General features: G+C 34.6%; 1 protein-coding gene across 1 annotated transcript in view; it reads right to left on the bottom strand.

The window, feature by feature from the left end:
- Positions 1-1,198: 1,198 nt before the first annotated feature.
- Positions 1,199-20,234, bottom strand: part of LRCH2 (leucine-rich repeats and calponin homology (CH) domain containing 2) — a gene marked incomplete at its 5' end in the record, with an annotated part of 27,791 nt that continues 8,755 nt past the window's right edge. The window contains 12 exons of the mRNA XM_009710398.1: positions 1,199-1,318; positions 2,478-2,555; positions 2,844-2,981; positions 3,978-4,090; positions 6,106-6,163; positions 7,237-7,287; positions 7,717-7,761; positions 10,396-10,512; positions 11,654-11,702; positions 14,185-14,253; positions 19,780-19,884; positions 20,122-20,189. Of these exons, the coding sequence (XP_009708700.1) occupies positions 1,199-1,318; positions 2,478-2,555; positions 2,844-2,981; positions 3,978-4,090; positions 6,106-6,163; positions 7,237-7,287; positions 7,717-7,761; positions 10,396-10,512; positions 11,654-11,702; positions 14,185-14,253; positions 19,780-19,884; positions 20,122-20,189 (1,011 nt within the window). The remainder of the gene's footprint in view (positions 1,319-2,477; positions 2,556-2,843; positions 2,982-3,977; positions 4,091-6,105; positions 6,164-7,236; positions 7,288-7,716; positions 7,762-10,395; positions 10,513-11,653; positions 11,703-14,184; positions 14,254-19,779; positions 19,885-20,121; positions 20,190-20,234) is intronic.

Below are 20,234 nucleotides of genomic sequence, written 5' to 3'. Positions count from 1 at the left end.
ACTGATATTTCCCAACTAAATTATGGATATACCTGTTGTAAAAACGTAATGTGAGATCAGGAGCAATATTACACAAAATCCTGAAAGTCACAGCGTAAACCTGAGATTTTGGCAGTTTTATCAAAATGTCCTAAATTACTCTGTATGCATCACTAGTCCTCATGTCCTACTCACTGTTTATATTTGTTTGTCCCAAACAAATAAAAGTAGACAACTTTTTTTGTCCAACAATACATTAAACCAAAAGTGATTAGGTATTATCAAATTAAATATCATAAATAAAAAGTATTTACAGTATTTTCTAATTATTAGACAACAAAATAATCAATTGTGCAAACTTAAAACACCCAACATCAAAAATGTGAAGTATTACTTAAATCTTCACATACTGATTTTACAAAAAACTATTAAAATATTTAAAAATTTCCATTTTATCTATTTTAAACAAAGAAATTTCAAAAATGTTTAAGACTATTAAGAGTTATCAATTACACAGGCACTTCACATGTAAACAATCTACAGTACAACTGAAAAAAAATATTTGGCACCAACCTAGAAGACTGGAAAAAACTCAATAAAATGTGTCCTTTTCCCATTGTATACTGTTTTGTGTAATCACCATACACTCAGACTAAATACTGGCAACATTAGAAGTGTGTAAGTTACAATCAGGAGTGCAAAAACTGAGGAACACAAATATTAAGCTTTCTGAGAGAATGAAAGTGGATTACAAGTGATCAGTCACTCGCATTTTTACCATCATACCATCGCTACATTTTTGTCTTACCTTTAAATCAAATGATTGACTTGAAAGATTAAAGTGAGGGGGGTGTGCTTTGTACTTCTAAAATAATTCAAACAACATTTTCAATGTAGGAAAAGAAATCCAGCATTTAATTGTAACACTGAGATGTTAAATGGCAGCTTTTAAGTTAAAAATTAATTGGAAAGAGAATCTGATGCTACCACAATCTCTTTGTGCATCCAATTACAAAAGAAAAAAGAGTAATTATGTTCTTTTAACTGTCAGCTGACTCCAAGGTTTTCACATACAATTCCAAAGTAAGGCTCTCTACAGCATCTGGACAGATATTAGTTTTTGATGGCTTGGATGTTTCCACATAGGAAGCTGAACTGCCTCGGAGCAATCCAAATCAACAGATCGAATGGTAAGTTGTCTAGTTTCCAAGAAGTCATGTCACATGGAGGAAAGCTGAGATATTTTCAATGCAGGCAATTCAAGCAGAGCTTGAACTGTGAGGCCAACCTTCACCAGACCCCTTTCCTCCAGAATGTGATGAGGCAAGCAAAGTCTCTCCTGCAAAATAAAGCAGCACGTGTATCAAACTTTGTTCATTTTTTTTCCCCCCGAGGCAGGTAACAAACACATTCTCTCTGCAAGTCACACATACATCACTAGAAAATATTTGCATACAAAATGTCTTTTGCCTTAAATTTCGCATGGGATTCTCTACAGTAACAGAATGGTCAGAAACTAATTATATCTAAGATCTGTTTAAAGTGTTAACCTATGACAACACCAGAAGATACATAAAAGACTGCTAACTTCATAAAGCCAAACACTCTGTTTCTTTTCATAAGCAGAGCGAGAAAAACAGGCTGATGGACCCTGTTGGCTCAGTGACCTACTTCCCCCTTCTCTTGTTTTGTATGCTTATTACCAATTTTTCCCTTGGGAAAACTTGGAAGTGCTGATAGACTGGGTGGTCCTCAGTAGCGAGCCATTCCCCAAGAAAGTCATCTTTCAGTTTCAAAATTCAGCACAAGCTGGACAATTTTCCCAACTGCTAACTGGTTTTACATTGAGTTCAGGAGATAAATCTTAGCATCTCTAACTTCTGACTGGCCTGTGGCTCCACACTAGACAGAAGGTGTGGCAGAGCAGTAACCCAGGCTTCTAAACCCACAAACTAACTTTCTTCCACCAAAAAGACTCGAGGGAGTTTCTTGTCTCTTGTAATATGCAGGAAATGATATTTAAGGTTCCCTCCTCCCTGTACAGGGAAGAGGATGAACTTGGGCAACAGAAGCAAGAATAATGGGCTGCAACTACAGCCATGCTAAAAAGAGATAGTTAATCAGTTAGGCTACATATTTTTGTAATTGAAGGATTTTTCCTAGGCAGACACTGAAATTCATGCCAAAGTGAGTTGCTAAACTCAAGATTTTCAAATATTACAACATCCTCTTGCATCAGTTCTTTTGTTTAGATGATAATTTATTTTACAAGGAGGTCAGCATTATTTTACTATAAGGAACTGACTAGAAACCCACAAAGCAGCTTCCTCGAGTTCATACCACAGGCCAGAAATGGGACTTCTTTTCATATCTTCAAGTTCACTGGTCAGTGTTATAATCACTACTACTCCCTGAATTAAGCCCCCCAAAAAACCCAGCTTCAGTATTTGCTGACATTTTCTGTGTTTATTAATAAGTCAGTAAAGCAACTGGTATACCTGTGGAACGCCCAACTTTTTACAAGCATCAAGAAAGTTTTCAACATTTCTTCGGCACTTCGCCATACTGAGTTTAGGCTGTAAAGACAGGATGTTAGATTTTCATCATACATTCATGAAGGATTGTATATTTCTGACGTAAATTCAGTTACAGTTGCTAAAACACAGAACAAATTCTGTGAAGACTCAGTATATGAAAATAGCTCTTAAACTAAACTTCTGAGCCTTGTTTAATGCTTCTTGTAGAAAAACAGAAATAAGGAATGTAGCCAATTAATATGGTAAACACAATTCATGATGTTTTAGTATTGAACTCAAAAGCTTGTTTTCACGTAAGATGCAACTAAAGTGAGATAAATGACTTACCACTGCTGGCGATGGTACGTGAATGCTGGCAACAGAACGTGGCCTTATGTGATTGGCTAAATGGCAAAGAACTACTCCGTCCATCAATGCTCCTCCAATGTCGTCTGGCAAAATTACTTTTAACCTTGATTCAAGATTCTATTAAAAAGTCCATAAGTAAGTTACTTTCAACATTAACTAATTTTTATTTTTAAATCCAGGGTATTTTAAAGCATTCAGTTTAAAAGGGACATTTTAATACTAAGGTGAAGTAAATGGAGTCAACTCATACTTCACTAAGTACAAATATCCTTTCTCCTTATTATTAACCTTATATTCCCTTTGCTTTTTAATGACACAACTACATACATTGAGAAAGACATTCAGCCAACAACTACCATGATACATAGCTCTCAAAGCCATACAATGAACTCATTACTCATAATAGGAAAGCACTGAATTTAAGCACAGAAATGTTAGGCCGAATATCTCAGCTGTTAGTGTGCAGCTACTTTGTGTTGCAGAACAGAGAAGGGAAGGAGGGAATGTTTTTTCCCGCCCCAGCAACAAACCTTCACTGCTGAGGAAGTGAACGAAACAAGACAGCCTTCATAGAAGTTACACTCCAAATCAGTACTGTCCTGGTAATCAAAGCTGCTATGATTTAGTTAACCGTAACTGTTAAGTATCTTGAGAACAGAACTATACAGAAAACAACTTACTGGAAGTCTGAAATTTAGATCCCATTCAGTATTGTGTAACTTGTAGAAACTTTCTACACTCAAAAAGCATTTGGCTACTCAGAAGACTATGACCATTTTTCGTCAAATCTCAGGTCAAATAGCAGCAAACATAAGCAGACTTATTGTCTCCCTAGGAAAACCTAAAACCTCAGAAACCTAAAAAAAAATATTTATTTTTCATTTCACTTAATTTTTCAGCTGAAAAACCCTATTTAGTTCCTGGTTGCTATTTTCGTTGGACCAAAAATAGTATCAGAGTAGCCTGTTACATGAAATTCCTTAGGAAGAAATACCACTACAGAGATGCCCTTGTACAACTGTAATGATTTGCAGGCCTTTATTATAAAGATTTAAATTGTGATACAGAGCAAACTAAATGCACTGCACCCATATAGTAAATAACGATACATACATTGCGAAGCTGTCTTATTTGTTCCCTTTCTTCCCTTAAATGCTCCATTTTCCTCCTCATTGTAAATCCAGGATCCACTGCACCATAGTCCTGGCGTGATGCACGGCTGAAAGCTATTAGATATTAATGAAGTTAGTTTTCAGAATTCAGATTTAAAAAAATGTAATGACCAAAAAGCTACCACCAGGGATAAAAATGGGCAAAAAGCTGCAGAACTTTTCAGAGCAAATATATTTAAGTATCCTGATGTAAAAGACGCTGTCTGTGAAACTTATCTTTCAAATAAAATACACAGATCATCCTACTTAAGTGCAAATGGATAACTGTTTGAGATATACAACTCCATTTGCACTTTTCCAAGCATATCTTGCAACCTACCTTTACAGTATTTTCATTGTGTTTTACTTTTAATCAAGTATAAAGTCTTTATGGAGACTAAAAAAGGGACAGAACTCCCTGATATAACTTACAATCAAAGACTTAAAATATATATGTGTATATATATACACCTACACATGTGCATGTGTTAGGTGTGCATAGGCAGAGACAAAGTCATTGCTCATTAAAGAACTAAGTGAAAAATACAAAATGTCTCATCTAAAAGTTCAGAGTTGTTCTTTAAAAAGGAGGTCTGTTAAATAATCACATCTACTTCACTATTCCTCATGGTCAGAAAGCCTTCATATGACAATTCTATTATTTCATAGAACACTGGTAAATAAATACTTTTCTGTAGCAATACCACTGTATCCTTAAGTATTTTACCCCATGCTTTTGAGCAAAAAAAGTCCATACTTACACCTTTAGAACTTTCTATATTGTTTCTAATAGTTTGGATTTTAGCAAGAGATCTAACAATCAAAAATAACAGAAATTTTATAGATACTCTTGAAATGACTGCTCTGATTTTATACATTATGAGACTATGTAGTTTGTATACAGAAAAATACAACTGCATGTTACGGACACAGTATCTATGGAAGCATCTAAAACCACAAAGATTTTGGCTTGTAACTAAGGAACAAAATGCCACTCACTTTCCTAGAATTGAGTGGAAGGAGTGCTGCTGTTTTATGAACGTCAGCTGGCAGTGGCTCCTAGGAAGCCTGTTACTGCACTGAGAAAAGATGGGCTGAGAAGCCCTAACAAGCCTGCTTTCCTGCAGCCAAGGATGTAGATAACTCAGAAGCCTCTAAACGATCACAGCCAGGCATGTCCTGGTACATGGAACTAACCTCTCTCCGGCACAGAAGTTTCACACAACTGCTTATAAATCTCAAGTGACTTAAGGGCCCTGAAGAAGCCACTTGCATGACCTCAGCCACACATACTCTACTACCAAGGGCTCACAGGCTAGTATTAAGGACATGAAGCTTTGCTACCATAAACACCGAATGAAATTAAACTGAAGAATTGAGATAATTCTTTCTTAATGAATTTACACAAAGACTGTTCCCTTAAAAACAGAGAAGAGTGGTATTAACTGGAAAAAGGATTGCACAGTGGCTTTTCCAAACTATGTTTTACACTGTTGATATCCAAAATTCATACAGGTACTTGCAAACAAAAGAATACTGTAACTGCAATAAAAAATAATTTGTTTCTACCTAGATTTCAGAGGACTGAAAGTCTGCTTTAGACAATACAACTTTCTTATGAGGGTATGGCAAAAGTCTTGGAAGAGTCAGGGTGCAACAAAGCACTAAGTCACAAAACTCTTGGCAAAGCTCTGCTCAAAGCATCCTTTCATAGGACAAATTACAAAAATCTACTTATCTTGAAAACCTCCTGCCTCAGCCATCAGATCTCAAGAATAACTGCATGCCAGTTCCCCGTTCTTTGATAGGGACTAAATATGCACAAAATAAATCAGTGGGGAAAAAAAATTAAAAATTAATCGAAAAAAAATCACTGTGCAACTTGGGGAATTTTCAATTATTCATCTGCCAAAGCAGGTGTCTATGTCTTTCCCAGTACTATGCTTGTGGTAAGTACACTGATTGGATTGCTGTACTGTGGCATCTCTTCGTATTCGTTCCCATTCATGCATCTGCTATCCTTACCATCTATTCCAGTCTGGGAAATAAACATCTGTTCTATCATGCTATGTTAAAGAGCAGCAGCTTACCTGACCTTGGTTTGAGACCAAAAGGACCATGAGTGTTACTATCTGTCCTTTCATAATCCTGTTAAAAGAGATAAAGTCAGTTTTCTTCCATTCATTAAAAGAATTAACTTTTGTTACCATCAAGACAGTGTTTAAATTATTCCTGCCTAAGAAAAGTGAGTCCTTCTGCTTAACTGTAACAAACTCTTTTGAAGGAGACAGTATAAAATAAATGGAATGAAAGTAACCTCACTACATGCAGATAAAATTATCTTACTGAGGAAGAAAAGCAGCACCAGATTAACTAAAATCTGCCCTAAACGATTTTAAACTACTGCACACCATTCTGTGAACAGAGTTCCAAGCCAGCTGTAAGCAAATGCAAACATCCTCCCAATGCTTAGCATCAAAATCTTTCTTAAGAAATGTTTACTTTCAATTATGAAGATCAGGTTTTCTCAGTTCACCATCTAAAAAGAGAGATGCACTCAGTAATTTGGTATGTACATCCTTATTGTGACTAATTTCACTGTATTTGGGAGATGTTCTCATTCTGCTCCCTCAGGTTCCTTATGGACATGAGGTGGAAACGTTAATACTCTTTGGTATGCTTTATTCAGACCTCAGCCACAGTGAGACTATATGGACATTCCTCAAAAAGGAAGGCAACCAGTGAATCAAGTTGCCAGGCTGTACCACAAAGGTGCCAGCCAGAATCGTAAAGGATGAAACTCTAAGAAGTGTCAGTACCTTTGGGTTCCCCCTGTGATATATAAAATACTAAACCACAAGTTTTACTTAAAATCCTCTGAATGGCTAACGCATAGGAGACACCTACAAAATACAGCAAATTTTATTTTTGTTTTACTAGCTATTTTAATTAGGAAAGATTATGAAGACAAAGCAATGTACCTTTCTACACATCAGTCAAAAAGAAGAAATCCAGGAAAGATCAGATGGTTGCAAAGGTAAAACAAATTGTAATACCTGTCTCTAATTTCTATCTCTGTTTGAATTTTTATTATGATGAAATATTTCTAATTGCAGTTTCAAAGGAAAATAACACCTTTGTACCTGCATGGAAAACCTGGTGACAAGTAATGCACACAAAGAAATGTTTGTTGAATGAAAAACAAAACCACAAACTTGTACCTCAGATGACACAGGAGACTGTGGGGACACATTAGTATTATCACTGTCTTGCTAAAAAGAAATCAAAGAGATGAAATTACAAAAAAGAAAATCATGATTTAACAAGAAACATGAAATTATGAAATACATAATACATGAGACAGGCAACATTTGTCAAGTGTGCGACAAACTGGCAGCAACTAAATTTAAAAACATGTAAGTCAAGGAAACACTGTTCACTGTTTATGTCGACTATTACTTTCACATGACCTCTGTTTGATACGTGAATTAACTTTCCTATTACTGAAGCAAGTAAATGTCCTACTTTTCCCTAGTACACAATCTTGATGACTTTTTTCCAAATAAAAAGGAGTATAATACTTATTTCTCCTATGGCTTTGGAATGCAAAGTTTGTTCTGTGACTGTGACTTGTAGGTGTTCATAAAAGACAAATGAATAAAATGTTTTCTTAAATATTTTACACAATTACTATTTCTCACCTCATCATTTTCATTTCCACTTGAACTCTTTCTGGAAGACTTATACTGTAAAACACACACAATTATTACTTTAAAATGGAAGTATGGCTTTCATTTGAACTAAATGGCTTGATATCACTCAGATGTTACTTATTACTGGTGAAGCTGCTGAGAAAGAAAACATGTTATAGAATCAAAGGTGCTAAAAGGAAACAAAACAGAAAAGGAAGTAGTTTCTAGATTAGTCAAGATCTTCATTATGTTGATGAGAGGATAAGAGGATTTTAAAACTAATCACTTCTATAGTGTGAGCTCTGACTACATATGACAGTTGATCCAAGTGAAAAGATCGTAACAACTGCTACTCTGAAGTATTATTTGTTAGAAAAAACTATGCAACCTGTGAAAGTTACTTTTACAATATGTTTTGCTATGTAACTTTAAGATTGCTTACACTTTGACAGATTGACTTGACACTGTAAAAATTTAAATTAAAAATAATCAAGATTTCCTTTACAACTTCAAAGCCTGATCACATCCTTTTATCTATTTAAGACCAGCACTTTTTCCACAGGTCTGACTTGCTGCACATTGCTTTCATCACTGTCCTACTTCCTGATTATCCTAAAAGTGTAGGAAATGAAGGAGGGATTGAATAAAGTGTCAGTTGTTGGTTCGTGGGATTCTTTTGTTGTTTTCAGTTTTTGGTTTGTTTGAGGGGTTTTGGGGCAGGGGGGTGGATTATTTTTTTTTTGGTTGTTATTTTGTTGGGTTCTTGGTGGTGGTGTTTTTTTTTTTTTAAACTATATGCAGAGCACAGGTAGTTCTGGAGTCAGACAGAGACCTACTACATATATCCATGACTGGATATTTCTCTTCTTGGGTTTATTTCCTGTATGTTTGCAGTACAAAAGAACACATTACTTTGGCAGCTAGTAAGGCAAAGCCTAATTTTCTATGCCCTGCAGACCTCTGCTGCAGATTTCTGTTTACACAGGCCTTTGGCCAGTTCTGTGTTCATGTTTTTCCACCATAATTAACCATATCAAACCTAGTATGTAGTAATTTTTTACACTGTGGATATGCTAACAAGAATTTCAGCTTGGATATAGCTAGGATCCAAAACAACTACAAACTCTTAGGGGGGGTGGAGAGTCTTCAGTAGTAAGATTCTTTTTACATATTTAATGCAACAAAGATTTCAAGTTCCAGCGAGACTTCAGTCCAATGCCACAAGAAAAGGAGTTTTGATTCTCACAAGTATTTTCTTACCCTTCTGCTGCACAGTACAATTGCACAATAAAAATATGTACTATGTATAATAAAAACGCTCTATAAATACTTCTGGATGCTAATCCAATTAAATGTTACGTGTTCTAATGACACCCATTGCAGTGATTTGGCATGTATTCTTAAGATATTACTGTTTGGCAGTACAGATATGATTCTTCAATGAGCATTTTTGCCAAGAAAACATGGACACAATATGAACTGAATTTTCATTGGTTTCTCAGAACAGCAGTGGTACCTATTCTTTTTTTCCCAGTTTGCCATGAGAGACAGACTTTGTTTCCCTTGCTTATTGCCTTGTTTCTGCAAATGAAACTATCAGTGACACACTATTTTTGGTTATCAGCACAGCCTGTTTAATTCACTTTTGAGACACATTTATAGCTCTATGTAACGTGGTTTCAGGTATCCGTTTTAATCACAGGGCTCAAAACTGAAATCTGTATTAGCATTTAAAGATATCCCTTAAAGTTATTAGCAATCACTAATGCAGGTCTTCTGTATTGATAACGCAGCTGTTTCATGAGTCAAATGACTGAACTCTGTTTTACTTAGAAGTTTCTCATCTTCCACACAAAGGTTACAAGGCAAAGTTAATTCAGGGATAAAAACCCTGGAAAAAGGATACAACTCCATAAACTCTTCAGGAAAAAAAAAATAAATAGCTTCTATAATCACAAGAATGTATCTGAGCTGTATGGCATGCTGTTTTTCCTATAATTTAATTTCTTTGAAGTTCCCTAGCATTTCATAAAGATGTTTGATGGCAAAGATCCAAGAAACTAATTTCATAAGTGATAAATTTAATTTTAACTCAACTTAGCAGTGGTCAGAATTCTCCTATTTCTCTATTATATTCCAAAACAAGTTTCATCTAATGCTACTGTAAGTTCCTATCTGTTTTGCAATAAGCAGACACTGACATCTGGTGACCAATGGTATACACTACAGCAGTAAAGTAATACAGAGAAAACTTCCTCTCTAAAATGCAAACTAAGGCAGTGAGAACGAAAATGCATAAGTCATTCTTATAATCGTGCTGCACAAAGAGATAATGTACATTTTCCTTGCACTACAAAAAAAAATAATCCCTCAAAATAGAGGGGGAAGGACCAATGACTGAAGATTAGTTTCTGGCTTTACCAGAAAACAATTGTAAATTACTTTCTTTTATTTAAAGGACAAACAAAGTCTTTAGTCAATTTTTTCCTCCGAATTTTCCTGCACTCTCATGTTACCCTAAATACATACATATGTATTATTTAACTCAAAAGAGCCAAATAAAAAATTACAGGTTACATGCAAAATTAAAAGCATGACAACCTTTGAGGTTTTCTTACCTTTACTTAGTTACCTAGTTTCTTCTACTCTTACTAAAAAGTGTCACCCACTCACACTCCCCGCCATTACCTTGAAATACTCTTTTCTAATTTGTTTACTTCTCCTTCTTTCTTCATTCTGCCAAATCACTGGCTGTGTTTCTGGCCAATGCTGCTCATCCATTGAATCCTTCTGGTTTTCCAGTGGCTAGAAGGTTCAGAAATATTTTTACGTAAAATGTAAATATACCTCATGTGCATTAACACAAATTATTATGAACTACAATTATGAATTGTTTGCCTCTCTCATAATCTATCTTTATAATATGAAAGCGTTATCAGTCTTAATGGTGATTCTGGTAGAAATCACTTATTTCCTTTCAAATCTTGAAATGCATTTCACAGAAGAAAAAGAATCATTTAAATAATTCTTAAGAAAATAACACTCTCTTCTGCATTGAGCCTAATTTTTGCAGGTATGTTAGGAAGCCACCTAAGGCTGCCGTAAATAACTTAAAAAAACAGTTAGAAGTGTGGTTAGCCACTAGCATATCTAATTTCTCAATCTGAATACTCATCGCACAGGAAAAGAATGGCGACAAGACAATTTTAGTATTTGTCTGCTGTTCCCATCTAAAATATTACACACATTAACTAGCTGTAAAAGAAATCTCTCTTTCAAAGTATTGTATTAGGTAATATATTCTCAAGAGACAACTAAAGTAGATTTAGTCTTAAAATAACAATGAATAAGTATGAATGTTTATTTTATGAAAATGGAAAGCAGACAATCTGAAGGAACCATTTCATAAGGCTAAAACTACATTTCCAACTTCTGCTTCATATTAGAATATCAGACCATTTAAAGCAGTTGTAAATACCCGATGGATTAAAATCTAAAATAAAGTACTCTCTACATTTTTCACTGCAATTTTATCGTACCATGCAAGCTTCTCAGTGAGGTATGGGGAATGAAAGGCCTACATAACTCAAACCATTTAGAATTTTTTTTATAAAGAACATTATGGTGAGACAATAAAATTTATATGTAAAGAAATACTAAAACCAAGTAAGTAAAACTTACGTCTCATTAGTTTCAAGATCTTAAAGTTAGTACCATATGCTCTTAAAACAAAAGGCCTCCATTGCAAGTCAAATTATCTTGAAGCATAAGTTCTTCAAAGGTTTTATATTTTCCACCACAATTACATACATACAATAGCTATGTGTATAAGCAACCATATGAATGTATAAAAGCCTTCTGTCAGAAATAGGAAACCAAAAAACCAAACCAAAACAAAAAAAATCAATCAAATATGAAGCCACTACATTTACATTTGAGTATTTACCTGCCAGCTGTATGGGGACACTGGGGAATTCATTCCATCTGCTGAGACACTAAAAATTAAGATGGAGAGGCATTATGAAATTTACTACTGTTTGTGTACTTTAAAATATCAAAGAAGTGAACACTTAAAAAGCAAGTTCTCTGCAGCACTACAGTATTTTTTGGCTACCTGTATAAGGATGTCACAATGTGGCTAAAAAGTATGACCATTTGACTAAAATCTCAGATCATAGTTCACTCTCCTTACCTTATACTGATGATAAGTCTTCCACACTACAATACTTTATTCAGAAAAAGCTTTTTCTTAAGCATGTTGATCTTTAGAGATTACTAATGCATCTTCATCATTTTATTTCTCAAAGCAACCAATGAAACATTTTGTTCAAAGCTCAGAAGAGATCTATTGTTAAACTTCTGGAAGACTCACGTGCTTCATTTCATTGTTATCTCTATAGAGTAAAGTAGAAGCTTATACTAATAGGGAAGGGAAAAACATTTTAAAATGGGACAGTGAAACCGCAAAATCTCAAAAAACACACTCTGGAACATGGACTGCCTGAGATTGTTCAAAGTCTTAAAGAAAATAAAAATGTTTAGATTTAGTGTCACTGCAAATTTTTCTTTCTAAATCTTTCTGTGAAATTCGCTTCTATCACCTTACCAGCAACAATTTTATTCACATTCTGACAGCTAGCTTAGAAGTTGTGTGGTATACCAAAAGGCTAACAGCTGGGGACTGAATGCAAGAAGGACAAAACACCATGAGCAATTACAATAAATCCTAAAAGGAAAGCAACTAGGCACTTAGCTTCTGCTATTTTGTATTCGTTTCCCTTCCTCTTTCTTTCTGTTTGCCTCAAACCAATAATGCTACTTTTTAAAGCAGTTAGGCACAGCAAATTTATTTGAATCCTATCCAATAGCTTGATAAGCAATCCAGTTGAGAATTGCAGCAACTGATGCAATAAATAACTGAGTTTTGCTGTTGATACATATGTATCTATTAATTATAACTTGTTCTATAAGTGTAAATTCTTCAGGGATATGACAGTATTTCTACTCTCTTTGCATATTGCTTATGCAGTGTGTGATTTGGCATCCTACACATCTGTGCAATAAAACAACAAACAGCCTGCAGTATCTACCTTATTTTTGAGGTGTGAACAGAAGTTAAGGGGATGGGGAGTGTTTGGGTTTTTTTGGGGGGTGTTGTTTTGTTTGGTTTTTTGTTTGTTTTGGCTTTAAGTCTCAGAACTGTTTCTGTTTCGTCAACAAAATGAGGAAAGGTAAATTTAACCTTTCCTGGACTACCCTATAATATCAAGGCCTAACATAGCTGTATGCTACAAGAGGTGACAGCATCCCAAAGGACAGAAACTGTATGTTAAGCAACCAAGGACTGGAAAGTTCCAAATGCAAATGAATAATAGTTGCAGCACGGTGCATATAACCACAGCACATGTGCACAACTAGCTCCTTAAAACCACAGATACCAGTGAGAGAGAAGATAGCTAAAGCAGGATGTATCAGATTGAAATATCTTATACTGTATCCCTTTTCTGTTCCAGTAAATGCTTTCCTGATGTGTACCCGAACTGCAGAGAGCCGTTACCACCCCCAGTGCTCTCCAGCAACACCAAAAGCAGTTAGGGTTTTTGTTTCTAAGATTCACAGCAAAACTAGAGTCTGGACACAAGCAGGTACTGATTCTTTTGAACGTATAGATTTTAGAAGACTACGGCACTGACAAAAAAGTCACAAAAGCCACCACTCGAATGGAGTTCTTGTTAGGAGGCTGCCAGCAAGCTCTCCCTCTTCAGCTTAAAAATTAAAATAGAGTATTTCTTGATCCAACTGATTAAAAGAACCGATCTAGGATTTCTTAAGGAAGGGAGGGTTGAAAAATTCCTAAGTTCTCTCCCACCCACGTAGTCAGAAATTGGAAGCGGCGACTTCCCCATTTCCTAAAGACAAGGCTCTGGGTATTTTTGTTTGTTGTTGGTTTGTAGTGGGTTATTTTTATTCAAAGAAAGAGCATAAGAGTACAGCTCCTGCAGACAACGGATTCCTCATTGACACATCCTCCACAAACAGTAAAGGTTTTGCAGGCTGAACTCCCAGCAACACTTTTCCAACGGCTCTCAAAAGCACAAAAGGACTGCCAGGAGGGAAATTTAGTGCCATTTTACGTAACACATCTGCACAGGACTGTTACCTATGGGACACATGACCCTCTGGACTGGAACTGGATGTCTAAAACATCACTGAATGTCTATTTTTATGCACCTGAATTGCTGCTGTAATCAGACTCACAAATTAGTTTCTGGACATCAACCTCCCTACAGGTTCAAAAGTACAGATTTTAATTTTTTTTTAAATCTGAAAGAAAGAAGCTCAAGAACAGATTATTTGTGTAGCTTCTATTTCATCTTGAGCTAAAAACATGACAGAAGATGGCACCAGCAACACAGAATAAATATAAAAAAATTAATAAAATATTGAAAGCTGTGATAAATTTAAGTACATCAATACCATTTTTCAGATTCCATTGGCTGCTTTGGCCTGTTCCTTGTGCTTACTGAAACTGAATGATTAAGAAGCCTAGAAAGAAAAATAATACATATTTATTCAACAGCTTTGAGTTAAACCCTTTTTCTTAGAACATATGTTACTATCACTGCATAACATTTCCTGTAAATAAAAAAGTTTTGAACATTAAGGTGACGTTTTCAATAAAATTAGAATATGTATGTGTGTACACATATGAAATCCAAGCCCAATCCTGCTTCCATTTAAATCAACAATATTGTTCCCAGCTCTTGAAATATTTCAAGTTCTGAATTTTAAAGAAATAAAACTTGATGAAAATTCAAACCAAAATGAAGCCTCTTCTTCTTTTTCTCCCTGAACACATACTATTTCAGTTGATCACACACCTGTGCAAAGTTATGCTGCCCTGAACACAAAAGGCCCCACTGTTCAATAAAATTAGAAGACACAAAGCAAACAAGAAATGATACACAGATTGAGCACAAGTAGTCAGTCAGTAGGAGCAGGTAAGAAGGTAGCTGACTAAGAAACGCTGCAAGTGCAAAGGAAGTGTAGGGGGAAAAAGGAGAGGTAGAAAGATGGAGAAACACTGGCTAAGAACTAAATGAAAAGTCTAATGCAGAAATGAACCAATGGAAATTCCATTTTTCTAAATGGTAAACAGTTTTAAAAGCCTAAACTTATATAGAGATTTAGAGAAGTTTTTTCATCTGGAACAAACACATACCACACATGTGCACACACAGCAAGAAGATATGAGCTATTATGGATGTTTAAAGTGTTAAAAATAACAAAACAATCAGTAACGCTTGAAATTAAACATTTTCAAGTGTCATGTTGAATAGTAACTAGAATTAATAATTCTGAATTCTCGGAGGTAGTAATATTACACTTCAACAATGACTTCATGTGCAGAACTGATCAAAGCATATTTATGCTGAATTATACAGAGAGCTAGAATGTATTAAGAATCAGAAAGAATTAGAATAGCAACTACTCAACAAAAGAGAGTAAAACAGTAGGCACCTTGTTATATTTCATTATCATTACATAGGGCAGTACAACTATTAACTTTAAATGATTGATGGTTTTTCAGACTTCTCTGATTATTGTGATAAATTTGAGCTCAGTCATCTCATTTGTAGTTTAAATCTCTCACTGTGTGAACCTCAATTTAATGGGATTATGAGAAGTCAAGCCTGTAAACCAACACAGTTTGCAGCATCTGCTCCCTATATTTTTTCTTCAGAAACTTTAATTTTGAGGGTGCATTCCAGAATTAAGTTATACTATAGCCTGAAAACACTGTTATAAAAATAATATTCAGAGCGTAGGTTATAAAACCATAATATAAACATGCTATTTTAAAGTAATTAATTTTTAGAGAGAATTCCCATTTAAATTAGCCTTATGTCTTCAAGTGAAAGCAATGAGAAATTCAGAGAGACTTTGTAGCAAGATGTGACTGTTACAATAGAATGAACTTTAAAAAAAAAAAAAGACAGACATGCGAGTCATCTGAACAGTTTGGTACAACATTTGCACCAAAACTGACACTATCAGTGTAAATTCCACGATTGTACTTAATGCAGGCCATTTCTTTTTTAAACTAATTATATGAAATGCAAAGAAAAACTACTCAAGCTAATTCAAACATATATACACACACACTTTTCAGCTACACTGTTTCTATGAAATATATATTGTTTGAATTTATTATAAACTAAGTTTACTGCAAACTATGTATGTTTTTATACTTTGTAAAACAAAAACAAATACAATCAATCATTTTTGAACCTTCCTGTTTAAAAACTTAAGATTATGGATGAGGAAGTAACTGCAAGTTCAGTATCTGTCAGGTTAGCAGTTACTGGCCCAGTCAGAGAAATCTGAATTTCCTGTGCAATAAGTAACTTGAAAGTTTTTTGTTAAAGAAAATCGTGAAGAAAATTAATCTGAATTTACTAAATTGCAGACTAAGGAATTCATGGCAAAATAATTTGTTCAGCAGTAGTTACATTAAGAACTGTCTTCCAGGAAATACAATGCAAAACCGGGTATGTAAAAGTACTAATAGTTCATATTCAGAAGTCATGCTCTTTTAAGTGTGGTGTTAATGGTACAAGGATTTCAGCAACTGTTTCCATTCATACTACAAGTCATTAAATCCAAACCTTTCTTGTTATTAGATAAATTGTCAGGCCAATTACTTACTGATGGTCATAATTCATAAGTACTAAGTAAGAACTTGCATAAGACACTTGTGTTAATACTGCAATTAATTTCCTAACCACACAAATTAAGTTGTTACGGAGCTAGCATACAAACTATTACTTTGAAAGGGTTCTAAAACGCATAAACTTTGAAATGTAAATTACTCAACAGCACACAATGACACATTTTTATATATTAAACTTAAAAAACATCGTGATTAATTTTTCTATTTTTGTATCACGCAAGCATACTATCTACTCCACACTGCTGACCAGATGGGAGAGAAAGGCGATGGCAATACCAATTATGATACTGGAAAATATTTTCTAAAGTCTGAGAATTTAAAAAGTGGAATCTCTACTCAGTCACTTATACTTTCATATTCTGAGCAAATATAATATCATGATTAAGAGACACAAACGAAGTGAATGATGGTAATGGTATTTTAAGGTTAGCTATCTTCAAGTTCAAATAAGCAAGCACTACATAGGATCTATAAAGTGTATAAAGACACTAGAAATCTTTTACAGTGAGACAAAAAATGATGGATTTTAAACTCAGGCAGTCTGTCTTTGCATATGGCTCTACTTTGTGATTGTAAGCTGTGCTCTTAGAGAATCAGACAGTTTTAGGAAGTCACTGCTGTCAGGTAAGAACCCATACTTTGATGCAAACTGAAACAAGCTCATTTGGTACTAATAAAAAGTATTTAACCTAAGCTATCCTATTTTCTTTCGAAAAGGACCAGGAGTATCCAAGAGTAAGTTACAGTGTTTCAGCTGATAGGATAACAAAGTCCGAAATCACTTGATTCATCACCTACATGTCTGAGCATAGTTTACACAGCCCATTCCAGATTTCTTGTTACCTGTGAGGTTTGTGTATCTGCAAATGCTTCCCTCATGGCTGTCAAATGCAAAACAAATTGTCACTGGTCATGCTAATTTGAAAGCGATCACTTCAAAACCAAGATATCTTAAATAAAACCAAAAACTTTTGCCTGAGGTTCTATACTTGAGGTATTATGTATCAGAAGACGAAAAAACTGAAGAGAAAGCATGCCAAAGGTACACGAAATTATGCTTCTAGGTTTGGACTCATTTAAGCATTCTTTGGAGAGTTGCCTAATTAAATATTTTCCTTAAATAGTATTTAATCTTAAATAAATGCACTGCAATTTATTTTTGATAACAAAATACCTTACGCTAACTTAGCCAATTCAGTAACCCTTTATTCTGTTTTTGTTCAAGAAATGGCCAAAATTGTTTCTTTTATCCACATTTTAACTTTGGAAAACTGAAGCTCTACAAACACTTTATACCTTGATGCACGTCCTGCCGCCCTTGTCCTCTGGAAGAGTTTCTCACTGAATGAAGTCCTATAGCTTAATGGCCTTCGTCTGTATTCACATTTCATGTACACCAAAGCCAAAGACGGAAGAAGGAAGCAGGACAGGTTGATGGGAGAGGACAGGGAAGTCATTAGCATAGCAAGCAAAAAGAAAGAAGACTGCATAATATTTAAAAATAAAAAAAAAACACACTGAATGAACAGAAGCATGATTAGTAAGAAATTATTTCGTGATGTTCACTTTTCTGAGGATTCTGTTTACTCAGATTGAACATATTATCCACAAATAAACACAGAAATATCTTCACTAAACTTCTAAATATTTTTCTTATTGCCATTTATGGCAAGAAATTATAAATTCACAAAACCGTGGATTCAAAAATCAGGGCTAAATTTTATATCAGAGGCAATTTTGCCCTCATGTATTTAAAGATACATAAGCAAGAGTTAAAATATAAATGCTAAACTAAGTAGTAAAACTTAATAACTAATAAGATTGCCTACGTCTGAACAATTCAAGAGCAAAGCAGAACCATAAGCAAGATCACTGCATTAAGATACAACAACGTATGATGAGTAAAATTCAAGTTGCAGTACTTCAGAAGAGGAGTGGCTTGGTATTTCAAATGATTAGATAACCAGGAAATATTAAAACTAATCAAGACTCACATGCAATATAAATAACTGTCATATAAAAACCTAATATAAAAGAAACACACTTATTGTCTCTTTGTTAATAAATTAATATGAGAAAATTCAACATTCTTAGCCTTGTTTGCAATACTTTTGGTAATAAGAATGTATTAGCATTAAGATTTCATTCTTATTTTTCCCTTCCCAATGAGAACAACCAATTCTTAAATAGACTGCATGGAGTTGTAAGTAAAACTTATTTTCTCTTTTCCTCACACACACGCTACTGCTATTATATCTAACTAATATCAAATTCTGGTGAACTTTTAAAGCTCTGCAATTCACAGCATCAGGATATCAATTTCTAATGGCTTCACTTGCATTTCATCTTAAAAGAAAAACAGCAGCTTAGAATCTCATCCCTACACAAATTCAAAAGAAACAAAAATAGTATTTAAGCTGGTATGAAGTTAAATCCATTACTATGGGATAATGAACAACTTTAATGAACTATTATTAACTACAACTTCACCTTTCAGGAAAGAGGTTATACTTGAGAAAATACCTCACTGGTTATTTGCCTGCTTGGTAAAGAAACCAGAGAAGAAACAGTTCCTACCCTAGCCTGTCCACATCCTATGCAACTCCAGGTATTCCTTCCTGCTCTTCATTCTACACAATTGTTAACTTGCTCTATTACATTCCTTTAATCTGCTGCTTGTTTTACAGCTCCTTTTCAAGAATCATTCTGTTGTGATGCCCAACACAAAACAGAGAAAGTCAAGCAGTTCATCAGGATGACCTCAGACTGTTCAAATTATTTATTTTTTTATATATTTGTAATATATATATGCTCTGTCATTTTACAGAGTAATGTTTGAAAAAATTTCCCCTTCAGTCCATAGGAAATTTCTATCTCGCATCAGACTGAATGGAGGAAGCACAAGCTAAATTACCTTGCATTTGAATAAAAATAAGCAGTCACAAACAAATGGTATGCAGGTTCTGTACCTCATACAAACCAAGACAAAGCAATTTTAACATGTTACCAATAATCTACTTACATGAGCATTAACCATGCCTACTTATGTATACTGCTTTGAAAAAAAAGTATAAAAAAAATAGTTAACATACATCAAACCAGGAAATCAATACACTTCCACATTCAACTCTTCCTCTCCATAAAAGGTATGTCACTGTTTCTCTACATAGCAATTTTATGAAAAGACAGACAGGACAGGTATCTTGAAAGAGTTTGTCATTTTAACTGTTTAACAGCTGGACAAAACTGTTCTCAAGGTGTCAAGAGCTTTTGGTTATAAGACAGGTTAAAGGATAAATTAATTGTAACACAAGTTATCTTAACTAATATTGTAATACCTGTGTTTTTGTTCTTGCTGCAGTAACTGAGCTGCTATTTTTCTCAAGTCAGTCACTTCTTTGAGTTCATCATCATCTTCAGCTAGTAGCTGTTCTTTCTGAAGTCTGAAAAATTAAACATTAGTGACTTGCCTGACTTCAGTAAAGCAAGACACAGAAATGGCTACATTATTGGATAATTACTAAGAAGAACTTCGTGTAAGTTTATTTTCTGTCCAAGGAGGAGTACTCTATGTGTTCAGTATGAGATTTCTTTCCTCCATATTCAAGAAGCTTAAAACAAAACCACACTCATCCCCCACCATCAGTAAAACCTTCCCAAAAAAGATCAAGAAGATTTACCTTTTTTCATCTCCCCAGTCCTCATTCTGTTCTATTTTCTGGGATTTCTCAGGATGTTTCCCCCGTTCCTTATACGGAATGAAAAATAAACTTAGACTTGAATTTAAAAAAAG

Source organism: Cariama cristata, unplaced genomic scaffold (assembly GCF_000690535.1).
Source record: "Cariama cristata isolate BGI_N322 unplaced genomic scaffold, ASM69053v1 scaffold19381, whole genome shotgun sequence".
NCBI lineage: Eukaryota > Metazoa > Chordata > Aves > Cariamiformes > Cariamidae > Cariama > Cariama cristata.
This window is presented reverse-complemented; position numbering and strand designations above follow the sequence as displayed.